The 21,615-nt window shown below is 35.2% G+C and overlaps 1 protein-coding gene across 1 annotated transcript in view; it reads right to left on the bottom strand.

The window, feature by feature from the left end:
* Nucleotides 1-21,615, bottom strand: part of dlg4a (discs, large homolog 4a) — a gene marked incomplete at its 5' end in the record, with an annotated part of 163,705 nt that overhangs the window by 38,431 nt on the left and 103,659 nt on the right. The window contains one exon of the mRNA XM_079419726.1: nucleotides 372-422. Coding sequence (XP_079275852.1) covers nucleotides 372-422 — 51 coding nt within the window. The remainder of the gene's footprint in view (nucleotides 1-371; nucleotides 423-21,615) is intronic.

The following is a 21,615-nucleotide window of genomic DNA, read 5'->3' as shown; positions in this document are numbered from 1 at the left end:
AAAAGGTTATTAAAACATGATTTAAAATGTACTTTAAAGTAAACCTTTTAATTTGACATTATAACAAAGTACAATTTTTAAAAGTGTACTTAAGTGTGTTAACAGTCATCAAAGTGTCTCTCTTTAAATTAGCGGCCTTGGTTAATTCATATTATATAATTTTTCAAGTACAGTTTTGTAATAATATACTTTTCAGATTTGAAGTACACATTCAATATAATTAAAAATAGTTCTTTTTCACAAGAATATGTAAAATCTTACTCTCACAAAATATTACTTGATCAAAATGACCTTGTCAAACTGAAAACAGCACCCATTCAAAGAATGTCTTGTGTCAAAAAATACAGGACTGTAATTGTTTGCAAGATTACCCTTTCTAACGTAATCTCTTCATATTCAATCTCTCCCTCTGCTCCATTGACCTACAAGACAACACAAGCGCAATGTCAGAACCTTTAAGACATGTCATCTCAAGACATACATTATACAGTAACAGACATGCAAATATCTACATTTACTAACACCAGAGTTAGGGGCTTCTATAACATTCTTATTTAGCTATTACTTAGGGTAAGTTATGGTTAGGGTTAGATTTAGTGGGCTATGACTGTTGTTCCACAATCAACAAAACATGGCAAAATCACAACGTCCCAAACCCCAAAACTTGTGGGTTGCTAGGGTGCTGTGAGCTGCAGGTGGCACTGCAGGTGGCTGCCAGGGCATTATTATTGTCAGTGTCAGGGAATTCTTGGTTTGAGGTATCATTCATGTCTGCACCACTAATTATTTCTAGCTCTAAAGACTAAAACATGCATAATACTTACATATGGTGAGCCATCCAGTGTGTCTGTATTCACCACTACTGGTGGAGAATTCGCCTGCAGGAGAAAAGAGATGATGTTCAGCGCAGTGCTTATTAGACATAATGACTATGTCTGGAATGCACCACGGTACTACTTGTACTTAATTTGCTGGACACAGTATGCATACTGTGCGCAGTAAGCAACTTTTCTGTATGCATGCTGAATATCTTGACCTGCTACACTACTGTTCAAAAGTTGGTAACATTTTTTAATGTTTTTAACGTCTCTTTTGCTCACCAAGTCTGGATTTTATTTGATCGAAAATGCATACAAACAATAATATTGTGAAAATATTATTGCAATTTAAAATAGCTAATTCTATTGTAATATATTTTAAAATGTAATTTATTGCTGAATTTTCAGCATCATTACGCCTGTCAGTGTCACATGATCCTTCAGAAATCACTCTAATATGCTGATTTACTGCTCAAGAAACATTTCTGATTATCAATGTTGAAAAATGTGTGACGCTTTACTGTATATCGTTGTGGAAAATATATATATATTTTTTTTCAGCCATTATTTGAAATAAAAATTGTGTAGCATATAAATTTCACTTTTAATCAAATTAGTGCATCCTCACTGAATAAAACAATTAATTTCTTTCAAATAATAAAATAACAATTTTACTGGCCCCAAAATTTTGAATAGTAGTCCACAATTTTATTTCCTAGATGGCAACTAGACACAACTCACCAAAGTAGACATGCAATATTAGGTGACAACAATGTAACTATTTGAAATGTGCATTATACAGTAGGTGGTCTAACATATATACAGTATAAGCAGTAAACCAGTATTATATTCAAAACAGTCCAAATTTTTATGAACCTGAACAGTTTTGCAGGTCTTTCCATTGAAAAAAAATGTATAAGCAAACATCGCATACATCTACTGATAAGCTGTACTACAACGTGCACGACCCTGTATTACAACTCACACACACTACTATCTTTTACAGTTGTAACATCTGCTAGCACTTCTATTGGTTTCCAATAAACGTGATTAGAGATACACACACACACAAACAAGCAGTAATGCCCTCCAGCTCAGTTCCAAACTATTGCCTTTTATCACAGGGCGCTGCAGCCGCCCACATGATCACATTAACACACACTCAACTACACACGCTGTCCGAAACTCATTCAAGTGCTCACTACCCCCACGGCTTCGATTGTCAAACGAGAGGCACATCTGAAAGAGATGAGCATTTCCATGCAGCCACAGGGAGAAGGAGCATGAGTGTGTGTGTGTGTGTGCGTGCGTGCTGTGGGCGAGCCATTCTGACCCTCAACAACTAATATATAAACTAAACAACCATTTTTATGACTGTCCAGTCCAATACACATGCAAATCCTTCATATCCTGGGCTACTTCTAAGATAAGTGTGTGAATTGCATATTAAAAAGTAGGTGTCTATATTATAAAAAAAAAAAAACTGTACTTGCAGATAATATAATGTTAATAGAATTAAAAGTGTATTAAAGACAGTTCACATTGATTACACTTTATTTTAAGGTGTAACCATTTTTACACTATTTCCTTGTTACAATGTAATTATATATTTATGTACTGAGTAATATTAATTAACTTGATTGTATTTTTTATATATATATTACTTCTGTAATAATTGCTCTTTCTGAAAGTATGCATTTTCACAAGGGTAAACAGCAATGTATTGAATTTTCATATGAAATAGAGGTAAAAAACTGTAAGGTACCATATACTATAATGTGCTGGTATCAGATAATATCATGGTATTTTGATATATATAATTGTATTCATTTCATAGGCCATGGTGCTTAAAATGTTACTAAAAACGTACTTCAAAGATTAGTACAGCACTACCATCATATATAATAGAAAATACCATTTTATTACAACTAATATACTCCCGCGTACTTCATATGACCCATTTTACAATGGAACACCATACTGGCTTTTTCTCATGTTTATTGCGTGGTTTAAAATTGAAATCTCCAGTGCTAACCCACTGTAGACTTTCTGCAGCCCACCAGATTTACTGTCTTTACTGAAACCTTGAATGATGAACAGATAGTATTTCAGTACAATAGACAGAGCCCTGTGCATGACATGCAGAAGAAATACAATTGATGGCCACAAATTAATTCCCACAAATTATGACTTTGCAGGCATGCTTTACCAATTGGTTCCCTCATTTGAATAAAGTTAAATAGTGACAATAGTTTAAAGGAATAGTTCACCCAAAAATTTAAATTAGCTTGTTACAAAGTTTGTATCTTCATGAGAATAGATATGGAGAAATGTTGCATTACATCACTTGCTCACCAGTGGATCTTCTACAGTGAATTGGTGCCGTCAGAATGAGAGTACAAAAAACTGATAAAAATATCACAATAATCCACAAGTAATCCACACCACTCCAGTCAATCGGTTAATGACTTGTGAAGCAAAAAGCTGCGTGTTTGTAAGTAACAAATCCATCAAGACATTTTTAACTTCAAACCATTGCTTCTGGATATAATACGAATCCTCTATCCATAATATAGCTTTCTCCAGTGAAAAAGTCGTCTCACCTGAATTAGGAGAGAAATATGCATAGATTTCGTTCTTTAAAAATGTATTAACTTTAAATGTAAAATCCAATCAGTTAAAATCATAATATAAAATATTATGAATAAACCATAAAATCCTAAGTACTTCCCATGCTTGTTAGTCAACACATCAATAAGTCTACTTCTTTAAAGCATGACAAAGGAAGAACTGGTCCAAAATATGCAAAATTATTAAAATAACATGAAAAGGAACTTTGACCATTTTGGTCTCGAAATGTCTTCAGAATTTTGTACTCTTGGCCAGTAACTCACAGCACAAAAAAAAAACTGTGACCCACCAGTTGAGAAGCATATGGCATGCAATGCTAATTACCACAGACAGCACATATAAACGAATATCAATCACATTTACAGTAAATACACCTACACCAGAATCCTACCAGGTAAATGGAATAAATGTGTAAAACTCTCACATTTTTCAAAGATATTGAAACATTGCATGAGGCTGCATTGATAAAATAAAATAAAATAAAAAGCTAAAAAGTAAACCTGCTAACTTCCACTTAGTATCTATGCATGACGTAAGGATCTGTAAAGCACTGCTGACATGGTGCAAACACGACCCACGGGAATTATGTTGGCAAGACAACCAGACATTCATTCATCCACCTGGAAAATCCGTCCTCAAAGAGCACACATTTACTCATGTGAGCGCATTAATAAAGATCTTTGTGTTTTTTGCTTTTAAACCTTCTGGTTCACTTGCTTTACAGAATTCCATGTGCATTTCCATGAGTTTAATGTTGTTTCACACACAAAAGAAGATATTTTAAAGAATGTTGGCAGGAACTACTGACTTCCATACTATAGAAGTCAATGGCTACCGTCAACTGTTTGGTACATTCTTCAAAGAAATGCAAACAGGCTTGGAACGACATGAGGATGAGTAAATGATGATAGAATTGTCATTTTTAGGTGAACTGTCCCTTTAAGAATGAGAAGCTGGATTGAATCTTGGTGAGTGGGTGGTAATGTTGCACTCTTCTCTCTCTCTCTCTGCTCTGTTTTTCACTGGATTTCTCTGCACCTCTGCTCTCCCTCATTGCTTCTCTGGTTTCTGGTGATTTGTTGTGCTGCAGTAGTCTGTTGATTAGCATGAGAAGATGCTCTGTAGCTAAAGCATGAAAACAGTCTCCTACCCTCAAATCATTTCTTCTCTCCTTCTCATTTAATTTCGCCTTTTCTGTCTGTTCCTTCACCAAGTTTTATTTCCCAACTCTCTATTCAAATGCTCTTTTTACAATAATAGTGATGACAATGATGGTAATAAAGACATAGGTGTAGCACACAAGGATTTCCACAACGTTACGTAACCAGAGTATTTCTATCTTGCTACAGGGAGAATGAGCACATATTCACTCACTAACACACTAACACAGTCTCGTGTAGGAGTCACATCTGTCTCTCATGATTCAAAACATAATCCGACAATGATTAAAAAATCATTTTCATTGGAGTTTAAAAAAAAAAAAGATTTATTGATGCACAAGGAAACTACTTGTGTTTAAGCCATGAAAGGCTGTGCATTACAGTGATTGTATCATGTTTGGTGTGTTTCAGGGGTCTTAGGCATGATTAGAGGCATATTCAATTTTATTTTAATTTTCATGACAATTTAATTTCCCTTTGGGGATTAATAAAGTTGATCTAATTTAATCTAATCTAAAATAATTGATTATTCATAAGTGGAATAAACAACTTTTCCAGCATGTAACATTAGCCTAACTTTAGGCTGTTTGGGATGGAATTAGAACAAACGTGTGTGTTTATAGTCATTTTGCAGCTGCTTTTGAATATTTAATTTGGAGTAGCATATATATTCATTTATAAATGTTTTCACATTTTATTTTATAATTTTCACTTACTACAACTTTAAGTAAACCATTAGACTGATTTACCCAACAGCTTTACTATATCCCACAATGCAATGTGCTCACAATGACTTTTTATTTTTCTGTGTGGCAAATAAACAGGAATTAAATAGAATTCTTATGTTTGTAATGTTTTCTGTTGCACATATTTTTATTTATTCTTTCAGCATTACAACATATTACAACATTATTTTAATTTTATATTTAACAAAGAATTATACATATGAAGCAGCACAACTGTTTTTATCATTGATAATAATCAGAAATGTTTCTTGAGCAGTAAATCAGCATATTAGAATGATTTCTGAAGGATCATGTGACACTGAAGACTGGTAATGTAATGATGCTGAAAATTCAGCTTTGCATCACAGGAATAAATTATATTTTCAAATTTAATAAAATAGAAAACAGTTATTTTTATTTTATAATTGTAACCTATCACTGTTATTACTGCATTTTTGATTTTGAGCTTCGGTGAACTAAAGAAACTTCTTTCAAAAACATGAAAGCGCTTCCTGAAAATGTTGACTGTTAGTAAAAGTAAAGCTGTACTGAAGGCCAGTGTTGTGGTGTGGAGATGAAGCGTTTGTTTGTGGGAGGGTAAAAATAGCACAGCTGTCTGCTGCTCATACCCGTCCTCTCATTATAAGAAACATCTGTTTATTTTTCCACATTCTCCAGCCTTGTTTCTCTCTTTCTCTCCACCTCTCTTCACTTATTAAAATGGCTTGATAATTGCAACCTGCAATTTATTCATGTCACAGAAAAAGAAATAGACTGAAACAGAAGAAAAACACACTGAGGAGACATGATGTAATGCATGTCCATAAAAGCTGGTGTTGAGTGCTAAAATTAGAGTGTTTTTGCCTTTTAGCCTCCTTTAATGGGTAAACAAGGCATGTTGTCTTTACAACATATGCTCATTGGAAATACGTGCCTCTACCTACATTTCTGCAAACTCATAAACCGTACTTATACATATGAATCGCTGCAGTTTCCAGTTGAAATGAACACTAGAGGCAGAACTCCCACAACTTTTTTTCCTTTTCACACAAAGTATGATTTGCAGGTTCATTGTATTGATTATCGATTAATAAAGCATTAACTTTTAGCGACACTCCTCGGATAGTTGAATTATGAACCACTGCAATACGTACCTGAAGTAACATAATACAAACACAGCAATATGTGCCTATATCAACGTAACAAAAATGTGCTAGGGTCACGTATTGAACCTGCATTTTAGCACCACTGGACGTTTTACTTTTAAACTGCTGCAAAACGTGCGGTAAGGAATGTAATAACAGTGCTGCAGAAATGTATTTAGAGGCACGCATTTCGTGGGTTGTGTCTTCATTTTGCTCTGTGGTCACAGACTTGTATCTACACTGACTGAACCTTATACTTCATAAACAAAGTTCACACAGACACAAACAGGGGTGTGTTTCCCCTACAATGACATAACTCACTGATTAACCACCATAGTATGATGCATTGTTGTAGAAACGAACTAGCCAGTCATGACTGTTTCCTGAACACGGTCACATCTCCGTAGTTTGAACCACATTAATTCAACAACATAGGGCCGTTGTTAAAGGGGTCCTATTATGCTTTTTTACAAAGTCTTGATTTTGTTTTGGGGGTGTACTAGAACATGCTCTCATGCTTGGTGGTTCGAAAATTGCATTATTTTTCACATAATTTACATTATTACAATACCTTTCTCCCCAGCCTGGTACAAACGGCTTGATTAGTTCTGGGTTTGATGAAGGCCCACCTTCCGAAAAACTAAATGTGTTGGATAGCTGTCCCAGTGTCCCAGTGATTGGCGAACAGCTTAGATGGTGTTTCAGTACTGCCCCGCCCCTTGCCAAAACAGCAAGTTCGTCCATATTGCTATATCAATTCAGACATGCAAGATTAAATGAAAATGACATCCAAAATTTTCGGAAAACAGTCGGTTTCCATCGGAAATACAGTGATATTAAAAAACCCGCACCGGGTTTCGATTTTGAAACATGCAGTGCTCAACCAAGCATTCTCCCCATCCGCCAACCATTCGAATTTCCGTAGGTGGGAAAACAACTCTGTAGTCCAAACAAGCTGTAGTTCTTGAAAAGGGATTTAAAAAAACATGAAATATCTCTCTTTCGGGAATCATCAAATCGTTCAACGATGTTGGTAACGACGGAACTAGCGACAATAGCTGGCTAATGCACTTTACAAAACGTAATTTAAAAAAAAACATAAAACATGAAACAAATAAACATCTCAAAGCACAATACAAGTGTCAAATTGCTACAAAATTAGGAAGGTGAAAAAATAGAATAAAAAATGTACAAGCATAATAAATGCCCACATACATATAATCACAGTAATTTTTGAATTTGTGCACAGGATCTGAGCTTTATGGTGGATGCAGATGGTGATTACATCTGTTCCTCTCACAAATCAATCTTTTTGCCTCCGAAGACTTGAAATATTAATACTTTTTGAATCAGTCGTAATAATTTAATCATGAAAATAAAATTCCCATGACTGTTGTGTTTGCATATTGATGCCAAAGTTTTCACAGAGGAGTGAGAATGTTTTGGAATTAAAGTATATTTTAGTTTACTATAAATGCCTGTCAGTATTCAATCGTATACACTACACAAAGCAGCTACAGGAAATGAATGTTTCTACATTATAATTAAGAGTGACCTGTAAAACAAAGATTTTTGAAGAATATTACAAGGAAACACTATTTCAGTCGTCCTACTTTCATGCAAATTCCATGTTTCTTGATATTTCTTTGTACATTATTTCTGAGTGAAAATTGTTTATACATTTTTTTTTTCACCCAACCGTGTGCATAATGTACAATGGATTTGGTTATCTGCGATGACACCCACTGTGAGAAATGTGGCAAACGTAGTGATACAAATGCTGAAACTGTTCCCGTGACTTTGTGAATATCTCATAGTGAAGGCCATTGAACACTGAGTCCGAAACTTTCCGTATTCCTCATCCTTTCCTATCAACATGCATGCTACGGATGCGAAAACGCAGAAAATCTTTGTAAATTTTTGTAAATTTTTTTATGATGGATGAAAGTTTCAGAGGCAGTGTGCAATGACATTTAGAAAGACCTCTTAGCCAATCAGATTTGAGAACCAGAACAAACTGTTGTGTAATTGTAAATATTAAGAACATTTTGATTCTCCATTTCATGAATCCTTTAAGTTAAAATGTATGTAATAACTAGGGGTGGTGCAACCCCACCCAGTATATCTCAAAGATCTTCTTCTTCACTGTAACTGCAGAGTTAGCAGAGACTGACAAGCTAGTGCAAACAACATGGCTACAGCCCTACAACAAGAAGATGGAGAAACCCCCAAATAATCCTGCTGAGAAGACCATCTCAGCCTGAATTACCATGGAGTGATGAAGCTGACTGAGTCTTGCTGAGTGCTAGTTGAGAAGCATCCACAACATAACAAATACTGGTGTCTTTATAATCGTATCATCCAAGACAAATGTAGTCATTCTAGTGAAATGCTCATACTCTGGCTTCACAGTTGCACCACATGTATTTCAAAGAAGTTGGGATATTATCTGTGCTACCAAATCAAAACTAAAATGTAAGCAATAAGAATATTTCTACTGTTTTGTACTGAGCACTAGTGGTGCCTTACAAGAGTAGCATGGTAAATGAAAGCATGTGTAATACATGTAATTTTCCTGGTCCAGACCTTACATTCTCTCATCATTTCCTGTCCTTTCTCTATTTTGTCTGTGCACTAATGTGCATTATACATCATAATAATGAAATCTGCTTGTGCTGACAGCCACCCAAACCAGAATTTTAAAACATTGCTTCATTAAGCCATTAATACATATGAAAAGTTCAAACCAAACAATTTATATAAACAACTTCAAGCCATACTTTTATGTTTGATGCACAAATTCAGTACGCTATGCCTTACACTAAACTTTTTAAATGGGAACAGTTGCATAATCGTACTTTGTTCTGCTTGACTGATTTCTTCAACAGTCCAGCGGTGGATTCATCTAGGTTTTAGCAGCCCCTTGGTTTCACAGAAGCCCCATCTGAATTTAACTGTTATATTATATTACAAAAATTTCACACCGATATATAAACTTGCGCCAAAACTGGTATTACAACCCAAATTCCAGAAATGTTGGGAGGTTTTTTTTTTTAATTTGAATAAAATGAAAACTAAAAGACTTTCAAATCACAAGAGCCAATATTTTATTCACAATAGAACATAGAGAACATAACAAATGTTTAAACTGAGAAATTTTTATCCACTAAATGAAAAGCTCAAAGCTCATTTCAAATTTGAAACGTCCCAATATTTCCGGAATTCGGGTTGTATGTATAACACCCTTTTGGAGGGGGAGAGGGGGTCAGGACGCTTTTGATTTTGCGGTCTTGGTTTTACAAGAAAGGATAATTGTCAGTTGCACTTACATCTTACAGAGTTCACCGTTCGAAAAATGAATGCTAGAAAAATGGATTCATTATTATTCTTAATGAAAAGCACAACAACAATAAAACAGTACAGTGACAAACTAGCTTATATACCGTTTATTCACAAAAACAAATAAGACGCGGCATGGCATATACATCACATGCTGTAGTATATCTCGGCTAATAAATTACAGAAAGTTTAGCAAACACTGTGGAATCAAATAAATAAAAAATTTATTTTAAAAACTCTCTAAAGTGTAACATCAGGTTAACAGCAAAAAAGACTAAATGAAAACAAAAAGAAAATTAAAACTTTTTGGACAAGAAAACAAACACGTTCACCTTCTTTGGTATAGACCCTTTTTCTGTTAGTAAATATTGTGACGATTTTCTGTGGGCGGAGCTTAGGTGGAGGCAGAAAGATTCCCCTGACCGCTTCACTAACACTAGCTATGAAGTTTGTTAGCTTGTTTTTTTAACAATTATTGGAGAAAATCCGATTTTACCTGCATATGTAAGATCACTCACTGTGCATGACCGTGATTGTTATTTAAATAAGTTAACTTTAACGGATGAAACCAGATTGGCCGACCTGTACTCACTCTGATAGGATTACCTCCGGTTGAGTGACTCACATTTATAGAGAAACCTAGTAAAGAGAAACTCACCTGTGTCTATCTAGTCATGAATATATATATATATATATATATATATATATATATATATATTTCAATTTCAGCAGGCAACTATTTTTACAGCTACATGAGAGTGAACTGGGCCAAAATAAAAAAAAAAATGTAAGTTAAACATTCAATGTGATGGATATATTATTTGAAGATGTATGTATAATGTAATGGGCAAATAATTATTTTAAAGTATATCCTGTAAATGATGTAAGTTAAGTATACGGTTACATTACAGTACCTTTACTTTACATACAGTACATTTAAAGTAAAATGTGAATATTTTCTAGAAATAAAAATTCTAGAAACTAATTTTGAACTTTCTGTATTTGATTATTCTATCTTACCAAGTTCTTAGAAATTCCATCCACTATCAATCACAACAAGGTATATTACATATAACTCGTCAGTTTGTTGTTTTACATACATGCACACAGACATTTCATAAACGATACAGTCGTGAGATGCATAAGAAATCTTTAGACGTGCCCGTAACAACAAAAGACAATACTTTATTTAACCTTTTCTGGTGTGCGGTGCAAACGTGAGCATTTTTGGCGATCATGTCCAGTCCGCTCATTTTATCGCGTTTAATTACAGCTGACGTTATTTTTTTTCTCTGGGAGTGGCAGCAGGTATGCAATAAAATTTCAAATTGGAGCTTGTACTACGTCAGTCCTGGCACCCAACATCACAACAAGATGATATTTTAAGCTCCTTATGTATCCGAATCTGTGTTGGTTTGAATTGGCCGCCTCCAGTTTTCCCTTTGTTTTGCCTCCAGCTAGCGCTGTGACGTAATCGTGACGTCGGCACAAAAAGGGTCTATAAGAAGCAGTCTTTTACTTTACTTTTACATTTTGCTTGAAAATCATATCCTCCACCCGATATAATTTGCTCATAATTTTTGTAGCGTGCACCTTCGCGCACATATACACCCGAAGTGTTTGCACTCAATGCGCCTCTCTTACTCTCTTCACGTGATCAGTGAAATTGGCTCCTGTATCAGCAGCACCACACACATGCGTTGTGGTACTCTTGTGAACGCGACATGGAAGAGAAAAAAATTGTTGAAAAAAGTTGCTATTTTTGTTTTCTTTGCATGGACTATTTTAACAATGTCATGTCTACCTTTCTTGGCCTTGAATGGTAGCAGCATTGCTGTCTATGCAGGGTCAGAAAGCTCTCAGATTTCATCAAAAATATATTAATTTGTTTTCTGAAGGTCTTGGAATGATACAAGGGTGAGTAATTAATGACAGAATTTTCAGCTTTGTTCCTTTCTTTCTGAGAGTGTGAGCTCTGTAATCTGTAAAAAAAAAAAATTGTGATCATGGGCTGCAGTTGGATACTTGGTTTGACCAATCTTTCTGTCTGTCAGTCATTTTGCATGTTTACAGAGCAGCACCTACTGTATGGGAAACAGGAAGCTGAGAGTGTTCTAGTTAATAAGGATTATTCAAATTAAGTCCCATATTCAGCTTCATACACAGTTGTCAGTTTGTCGTGCAAAACGTCTCCTCTGCTTAAAACAGTATCTGCTTTGTAGCCATTAGATTTTTCTGTCATTATACTACCAGGTCATCATTATCATCATCCTTATTTCTGTGGATGGTGTAAACATATGAACTGTTATTTCAGTCAGTATGTTAGTAAATCACAAGACGACTTTAAAAGATTCACTCTCTGTCAGTGTTGATGAATATGTTTGCATGGTAACGAGGTACTCCTACACTCGAGTGGGTTACATACTGGCTGAACTCAGCCACATGCATCACGCGTCACGCAGCACACTGACGTAACAGCACTCAACAGAGGCTTCCGGAAGTCTTCATGTCAGATGTCTTACAATGAATTTTAACAGGAGCACAAGTGAGACAGGAAATAATGTGATTTAAAATAGTGATTTCCAGATCTCCAAATGTCAAAAAATATATAAATACAAAGTTCTGTCATGAAACTCTAAATGGCGCAGGCCGATACATTCTCACTCAGTCTGATATAATAACATTGACATGGTGCAGTTGATTTGTTTCTTTTCGCATCAGTAGCCAATGAGCTCGCTGCTCAATATTCAAATACTTGGCTAGTGCTTGCTGTAGCAGTTGCAGCGCACTTCAGAAACCCTCCACCTTCCCCAGCTCCACCTGTGCAGATTTGCTATGGGGTAATTTCATGTAACTAAATAAATCAATGTATGAATAAAAACATAAATGCATACTTAAAAATATTCCAAATAAATAAATGAGTGTATGAATAAACACATTAATAAATAATTACATACATAAAATTATCCAAAATAAATAAATAAACAACCCTACAGAGGACAAGCAGTTTGGAAGATGGATGGAATTGTAAATTGTTCTTTCCAGCACTGGGTTAGGTAGGTAGGTAGGTTAGTAAGTAAATAAATAAACACAAACAACTGGAAAAGTCCTGGTCAAAAGGATAAGTCATTGATCAAAAGAAACCCTGATTCTCATGAAAATTATGAAAATGCAGTATTTTTTTACAAGCTGTAATATTCCAAATATTCCAAAAATGAGTACAAAATAAAGTTAACATTTCGTTATGATCGTTCTGACAAATACACTATATTCATTATGACTAATAGGCTATACCAATTTGCTTGATTTTTTCAGCTGCCAATCCAAAAATTCCAGGCTTAAAGGAAATCCCAGTTATGCTGTTCACATGCTTTAATGTCATATGTCTTAAATATGACCATTCTGTCATGACTTGAAGTCAACATAAATTACCGCTGCAAGGCTTTGATTTAACTGGTATTTAAACTACGTGCTCATTAAATACAAATATAATGATACAACCTCACAGTCTGTAGGGACGGGAACCAATGCAGAACCTACAGTAAGAAAGGGTAATGAGCTAGTTAGAGAGGCACAGTATAGTGAGAAACTGGACCGACAGGGAAATAAGAATGCTGAATGTGGATGCGCTGGAGAAAGTGTGTGGCGGGTTGAAAGGAACGTGACGTGAGGACTTGATGCTGATTCCTCACATTACCCAGGAGTCATTGCGTAACAGAAAAAGCAAAGAATGAAGGCAGGTGGTACATCAATGTCAGCGTACGATACAACATATAGCATTTATATTAGCCTGTCAAAAATAATGTGTTTATGTGTGTGTTTGTGGTGTGCGGTTTTGCTGTCAAAAACATTATTTCAGTCTGGCCATGGGAAGGTGAAGCACAGGTCAGAAACTGACAGCTAATTTTAGATGCAAATAAACAGTATGTAGTGCATTACCACTGTAAGTAGTAAGACACTGTAAATGTTTACTTAACTTTAAAATGAACTGAATCCTCATGTAGGTTTATACTAGACTACAAAATCTGAATATACACATTCAAATGCAGACCACACACATACTCAAATATTGCTGACCATCAGCCTTTATTCAGCAGGCGTTGGCGAGACCCTCGGAGGGATTTGAAGGTTGAAGGGAGCGCAGCAGATATTAGCAAAATTAACTGAGAGCCAACCAGGGAAATGCGAGGAGCAGCAAATGAAGAGGAGAAGGGAGAGGAGCGGATATACGGGTGAAAATGAAGATGAATTAAAAAAGAAAATAAGAAAATGAAAGGGTGAAAACAGAAGGAAAACATGAGGGAGTGCATGAGGCCTAGGGTGTCCTCCTGTCCCGCTTTGTGTTTTACTGCACAGCACTTTCACCCCTTGTCCCGCGTATCGCATATTGAGAAAATGTCCTGCATTTTCATCAGGCTGTTGCTTTTTAATTGTCATATTCAGAAAACGTGCATGCATTCTTTTATTCTTTTTTTGCGGCGTAGTTTCACCTATATTTAACAGCACTTCGTCAGAAGTAGTACATAAGACATTTTTAAAATCCTATCCAATTTTTGAAAAGAAAGGAGTAAACACGGTCACAAGAGGCAGTGACAGCTGTCAATCAAAGTGTGGAGTAAATGTATTTTTAACTATAATAGCCTAATCAACACTAAATTAAAAAAAAATTGTATGCATACATGTAAATTGCCAGGGTTCAAAGTCCAAATGCACGAGGAAAATCTGCGCTGAAACTGTGTTACTTGTCAGCTGCTCAGTAACATTTTTATGCATTTTTAAAATAAAATACAAAAAGACAATAATAATGATAATAATAATTACAATACATTTATTAGAACACTCACACATAGTGTTCAAATTAGGATCTGTAATATTTCCCAATGTTTTAAAAGAATTCTCTTCTGCTCAGCAAGGCTGCATTTATTTGTACAGTAAAAAATACATGCCTGATTCAAGAAAGGGGTCTCAAAAATGGGCAAAAAAATATTTTACTAACTTATTAATTTTAAGTTAAATTGTGCTTTGTTGGTATAGTGTTTGCTAGGATTATTAAAAAAAGTTCAGTGTTAAGTAAATATTTTTTAATTGTTGTTTTGTAATTGATTTTTTTCTTTGAAAAGCTAGACAAAACAGTAATAAGCACATTTTGGCTATCCAATTTATGTAATGGTGAAAAAACAGGCAAAATATATCAGGAAAAAATGCGGAAAAAATGTGTTTGATATTCAGCCTTTGGCCTTCGGCCCAGTGTTTCATTTTGTTTGGGTTCAGCCAAGAATTTTCATTTCGGTGCATCCCTGTCTAAAGTTTTCTCTCAGTAAACTCCTAATTTGCTGCTTAGTTAGTAAGGTAGTTGTTAAATTTAGGTATGGCGTAGGGTTAAGGGATCTAAAATATTGTCATGCAGAATAAGGCATTAATATGTGCTTTATAAGTACTAATAAACAGCCAATGTGTAATATGCATGCTAATAAACAACTAGTTAATAGTGAATGGTGTTCCCTAATCTAAAGTGTTAATTTATTACAAAAATGTAGATGGCAAAAAGTAGAATCAAAGTAGTCCAAATGACGATGTGTTGTATTGGAAGTGCAGTATGCAATAGTTTTTAAGTAAAATTTAAGGTAACTAAGGTAATCTTATCCCAATTTACTTAGCGAAGGCACACATTTCTCAATCAAATGCACGTCATCCAAAACATGGCATATCGCAGTCATCAAGCAGATGAACCTATGACATAAACCTCTGTCATAATGCTTTTTGAGGCAGAAAATTTTGAATTTTTAACAAGTGTGTGATTTAACAATTATGACAATGTTTAAAGACTAGCATTTGGTTGTGTTCCTCACACAAAGCAATCACATGGATTCGTATCAGATTTTTAATAAAATGTATTACCTTTATGATTAATGTATTATGAATATGTGGTGTGTATTCTTTTTTTTCTTTTTTTTATATGTTGTCCAAAGCCCAAGCCTAGTTTCAAAGTACCTTCCCCATCACTGACAGTGACAAACACTATGCATCACTGGAACTGGTCATTATAAAACAATCAATAGGGTTTTTCCCTTCATTCATTTCTGATAAGCTCACATGCTTCTTCACTGGCTCAGTCTTTCTCAACAACAACACATCTTCCCTCCTCTTTTTTCTATGTATTAACACTTCCTCCCACTCTCTCTCTCACTCCCTTTAATCTATGCCATCCATCATCTCTCGCTTCAGAGGCACATTGTACTTTCCCAGTGAGGGGGAGCTGGTCACCATGGAGCCTTCCTTCTCTCATCCCAAAATGGTCAACATCCAGCTAGATACACATTTACGTTATGCTTTCACTCACATTATATAGTCTGTGTTCTTCGCTGGTAATGGAAAAAGACACTTCTGACAATGTAGTAAGTGATTAAATAATAAAAAAATCATAAAATTGTGTCTGCCCTTGTGAAAGAGGCATGTGCTTAATTGTACTGAATGTGCACCTCTAGTGTACCTCAAATCCTAAAATTAAATTCAAAAGATTGTACTTGCAGATAATATAATATTAGTGAAACAAAAAAGCCACTTAAGTGTATTTAATGATACATAGTCACTTTCATGACTTTGTTTCTCAACACACTTAAGTAGACTTTTAAAGAGTCAAATGAAGTTCCACTTTAAAGAACATTTTTAATGACTATTTTTAATGATCTTTTGTCGTGCTTTAAAAACATACACTGATTATGATGTGAAGTAATATACTGAAGCACATGTAAAGTAGGCTACTTGATTATCATTTTAACTGTAGTGTGTTAGTTGATATTTCATTTTAAATTAATATATCTTAAATGTATTAAATTGCAAATTCATAACAAATGTGTAATGACAAATATATTGAAATTACATGCAAGTTTCAATATAACTGATATTATTGTATTTTAGGTTTACCACAAATGCTTGTCAGTACATTCAATAGTACACTTGATGTATATCTTGAAGACAATTTAGAAAATGACATATAAAGATGTACTTCGGTCCTACTTCAGTGAGTCAAAAAAGCACTCTTAAGTTCAACTAATTTAATTTAATATATACTATCATACATTTCATTGTAAATAACATGCATGTCAGGCTATAGTTGGGATGTTCAAACAGTTTAGATTAGACTTTTTGGTGAAATCAACCTATTAATGGCTCACTTGTCTCTGCATAAAAAGCTCAGATAGGAGAAACATATTTTACACACTTCAGAAAAATTACACACTGTGGCTTTAAATTCAATTTACAGGAAGTAAATGATTAACATTCACATTCAATAAACATTTATTCAACAAATTAATCCAAAGTCAGAGTGCAACTAATCCATAAAATGAGATGCACAAAAATTAATTAAAATATAATCAGTCTAAAAGCCTGCACTTTATATTTGCTACTCAAAACAGAAGACAGGACACGCACAAAAATCGTGCTGCTGAACACGCCACCTATAACACACACTAATACACTGCCATTGTATTTGCTTCAAGGATGCAACACAAACCGACAGATCTGAGAGCATGACATTATCGAGCTGTGCTTATGCATGAATACTGGATGTTTTGAGTTCTTCTGAATGACATGTTCGTTTTGGATGTTAAAACTGGCAACACAGGCAAACCTGAGGGTGATGCTATACACAGCAGTGGGCAGAAACAGCACACATGCATTTCAACAAAATCTACTTATATAAACTCTCACTCAGAGACTTTGTGTGTGTGTGTGTGTGTGTGTGTGTGTGTGTGTGTGTGTGCATGTTTATGTGGTTTATGAGGACACAAATTTGTATAATGACATGGGTATGACAGAGGTATTACAATATGAAGGTGGTTTATGAGGACACTGCCTATGTCCCCGTAATTCAAAAGGCTTAAAAAACATACTAAATGGTGTTTTTTTTTTTATCTAAAAATGCACAAAGTTTCCTGTGAGGGCTAAGTTTAGGTGTAGGGTTGGTGTAGGGCAATAGCACACACAGTTTGTTCAGTATAAAAACCATTACGCCTATGGAGAGTCCAGAGTATGGAGATATGAGTGTGTGTGTGTGTGTGTGTGTGTGTGTGTGTGTGTGTGTGTGTGTGTGTGTGTGTGTGTGTGTGTGTGTGTGTGTGTGTGTGTGTGGAAATCCCCTCCTACACCTCACATATGCACCTGAAACTACCACTGAAATGCAAACAATCAGAAAAGCACCACATATAATTACAATCTCATGTTTAATTTCATGAATTTCATGAATGTTTTCATCACAACTGCCACTTATCAAGAAATAAGAGTAAGAATTCAAGAGTCAATGAGAGTCAATAAAAATAGAGATCAGAATGTGACATGGATAGATAATATTTTTGTTAGGCATTTGTGGAACCTTTCTTAAAAGAGCAGTTTACCCAAAAATGAAAACTTTCTGGAAATCCACTCACCCTCAAGCATTCAAGAGCAGATTTAGAGAAATTTAGCATTACAGCAGTTGCTCACCAATGGATCCTCTGTAGTGAATGGGTGCCGTCAGAATGAGAGTCCAAACAGCAAGTAAAAACATCACAATATTCCACAAGTAATCCTGACAACTCCAGTCCATCAATTAGCATCTTGTGAAGTTAAAAGCTGCATGTTTGTAAGAAACAAATCATAAAGGCATTTTAACTTTAAACCATTGCTTTGTCCCTTACAGTTATATAATCCATAATAACTCTTCCACCGGTGAAAAAGTCCATCACCTGTTGTCCTCTCACATCAACCAATATATTTGTTTTGAACTGTTTTGGATTGTTTTCACTTGTAAACTACTAGTGCATGATTTGTGCATATTTCTCTCCTGATTCAGCCTTTTTTTCACTGGGGAAAGCATTTATATAAATTTTATTATTTTTTTTTCATATCTATTTTTATTCTCATATCTATTTTTTATTTTATTTTATTGCTAGTTTATTTCTGTATATATGTTTACTGTACTTTTTCTATTTGTATTTTTGTAAACTTGAGGTTTTTCTTAATTTTGTTGGACAATTTGTTGGACAGTCGTACAATACATTTCACTACATGTCGTACTATGTATGTATATGTATGTGACAAATAAAAAATTTGAATTTGATTTGAATTTGAATTTGAATTATATGGATAGAAGACTCATGTTTTAACTAATAATTAAACTATGGATTACTGTGATGTTTTATCAGTTGTTTGAACTCTCATTCTAATGGCACCCATTCACTGCAGTGAATCCACTGTGATGTAATGCTACATTTATCCAAATCTATTCTGATTAAGAAACACATCTACAACTGAATGGCTTGAGGGTGAGTAAATGTTCCTCAAATTTCCATTTTTGGGTGATCTATTCCTTTTAAAAGAAACTTTAAGTCTGAAGTCTAAAATCTAAAGTAAACATGCAATGCATGCCAAAAAACATTTTAAAAAGGGGCTTTATGCAAACAGGCGAGGGACACCCTGAACACCCACACAATACAATACACTCAAAAAAAGTGCTCAAGGGCATTAATTGGATGACCATAAACTACTCATTTTAGATCAAAAGCTTAAAATATTATACATTTATAACCAGATGTCATTTTGATTTTTTGATAATTCACCCAGATTGTATATGTAATGAGAGTGAAGTTACTTGGATTAAAGATTGATATTTGGAGTTGTGTTCCAACTTTTTAAATGTAAAAAGCTTCCATATTACGTTTCCAACATGATAGTGTGACATGTCTCTTTAACGGGGGCTCAACTCATTATACAATAAATAACCACTCATAGGCAGCATTTGTTGCATGGGTTTGTAGTTTACACGCCTCATCAATAACAGCCTCTGTGCTAAATCCACAAAACAATCTGCCCTGAATTGTATTGAGGGACATTCACATCGAAGCAGTGCACCATTTATTAATTGTTAGTCCTTAATTGTTAGTTCATACAACTAGACAGCTGTCTTTGGATGCTGAGAACTGTTTTTTAGCATCTTGCACCATATGAGCATCATGTCAAGTTAAAAGAATCTGAGGTCTCTTTTCACAAAATAATTGGCAGACTTACTGCAAGTGGTAAGTCCCACTGAACATAAATAGCATTAAGGTGATAGCCGCATTCAAACATCTATGCCATTAAACTTGGTCTTACACTGCATTATGAATTGTGTTCTGGGACGTTACAAAATGCAATAATGGATGAAGTTTGCCTAGATAGACACAGATGTTACCTATTTGCGTAGGGTGTGTTTTGGGTCGTTCCACTTGTCACTAAATGTACCTGAAGCTGACGTACTGTACATGGCATCAAATCCCCTCTGTTTCTGAGTGTCTTATAAATAAATGAACGTTTCACAAAAATAATAAGACAGAAGTGACACCCACAATTTATGATACAAACCAATGAGAAGAGAAAACGCATCCACCTACTCACACACTCCAGGGCAAGACCACACAAGCAATCTGTTCTTGGCAGTTATTATTGTGTTTGTTTCTTTTCATCCTCCACTGACAGAGTACTACAAGTTTGTTATAATGATATAGCTGGTGTCTCAAAATTCTCCTGTCCCATCAGTCTTTTACAGAAACAATCTGTCTGTCTACCTAGAAATGCCTTTTCCTCCATCAAAAACTTCAAAAAGCAGTTACACCTAAAACATCACGAAGCGTTGGCACGTCCAGGTGCCCCATTTTTATCCTTTTATTTAATCCGTCGCGTTTCAGTAATCATCTCATCTATTATTTAAGCGGCTGTGCCATTTGTCAGAAGCACCATTTCACACACAGACACCCTAATTTTAACTTTCCACATTTTGCAACTTCTGACGCACTAGGCGCCTCTGAGCACCATCCGTCTGCTGTGAACAGAACCCAGTCTATGGATGCTTCTGATTAGTGTCATTCCTCAAAGATCCATTGTATATATAACACATTATATGTAAGACAAAACACATATACAAATAGAACACCCAATAGAACTATTATGATTCCCACAAGGATATGAAAATCCTCCTGTAGAACATCAAAAGGGATGCTAAAGAAAATGATTTTGAAATCTCCCCTGTGATTTCCTTTAACTATTCTGTAGAAAGAGACAGTTCTAATAAACACATCATTATTCATAAACTTGTCTCCATATACTATAATATCAAATAAGAATATTGTAGGGATTAGTTTATACACAATAGGATCTTATTTGATCCTTTAGGATTGTTTCCAAATTAGGCTAGGTTAGAAATAGGTGCACAAGCTCCGTCAGGATTCTCTGACAGCCTGCAAAACCAAATGACAAAAAGGCGTAATCTCCTACCATTATCCGGTGGCGTTGTTTTTTAGCGTTCCGAACGTTGTTGATAAAACGCCGGCCCATTTTCTTGGCGTACCACGCGGACACAAACATCCTGGCCGAGCGCGGAACACCGACAGCGGCACAGCGCGCAGCTCTCCACACGACGAGCGCGCGAGAGGAGGAGGAGCAGGAAGAGAGACACACTTGCGCTTTCAATGTGACAGTGGCAAAAACAGACATTCACGCAGGGAATGTAGGGAGTCTGTTATGAATGCGACTGCATATTTCATTCGTGGCAACAACAGCGGTGTAACTAGACGGGATTTGACGCTTAGTGTGTAATGATGTGCGGTCAGATGCGCGTTTAGAGGGTTGTCTGCATTTTACAATAGCTCCATTCATGGTACATCCAGTTCAACTTTAGAATAGGAACTATTTGGTTTATGTCTTACAACACAATTAGCGCCAAACGGAGGCATCGCGGCTAAAGAATAGGCCTACACAATTAAACAGAAGAATAGAAAACTGT

Source organism: Barbus barbus (assembly GCF_936440315.1).
Source record: "Barbus barbus genome assembly, chromosome: 6".
NCBI lineage: Eukaryota > Metazoa > Chordata > Actinopteri > Cypriniformes > Cyprinidae > Barbus > Barbus barbus.
This window is presented reverse-complemented; position numbering and strand designations above follow the sequence as displayed.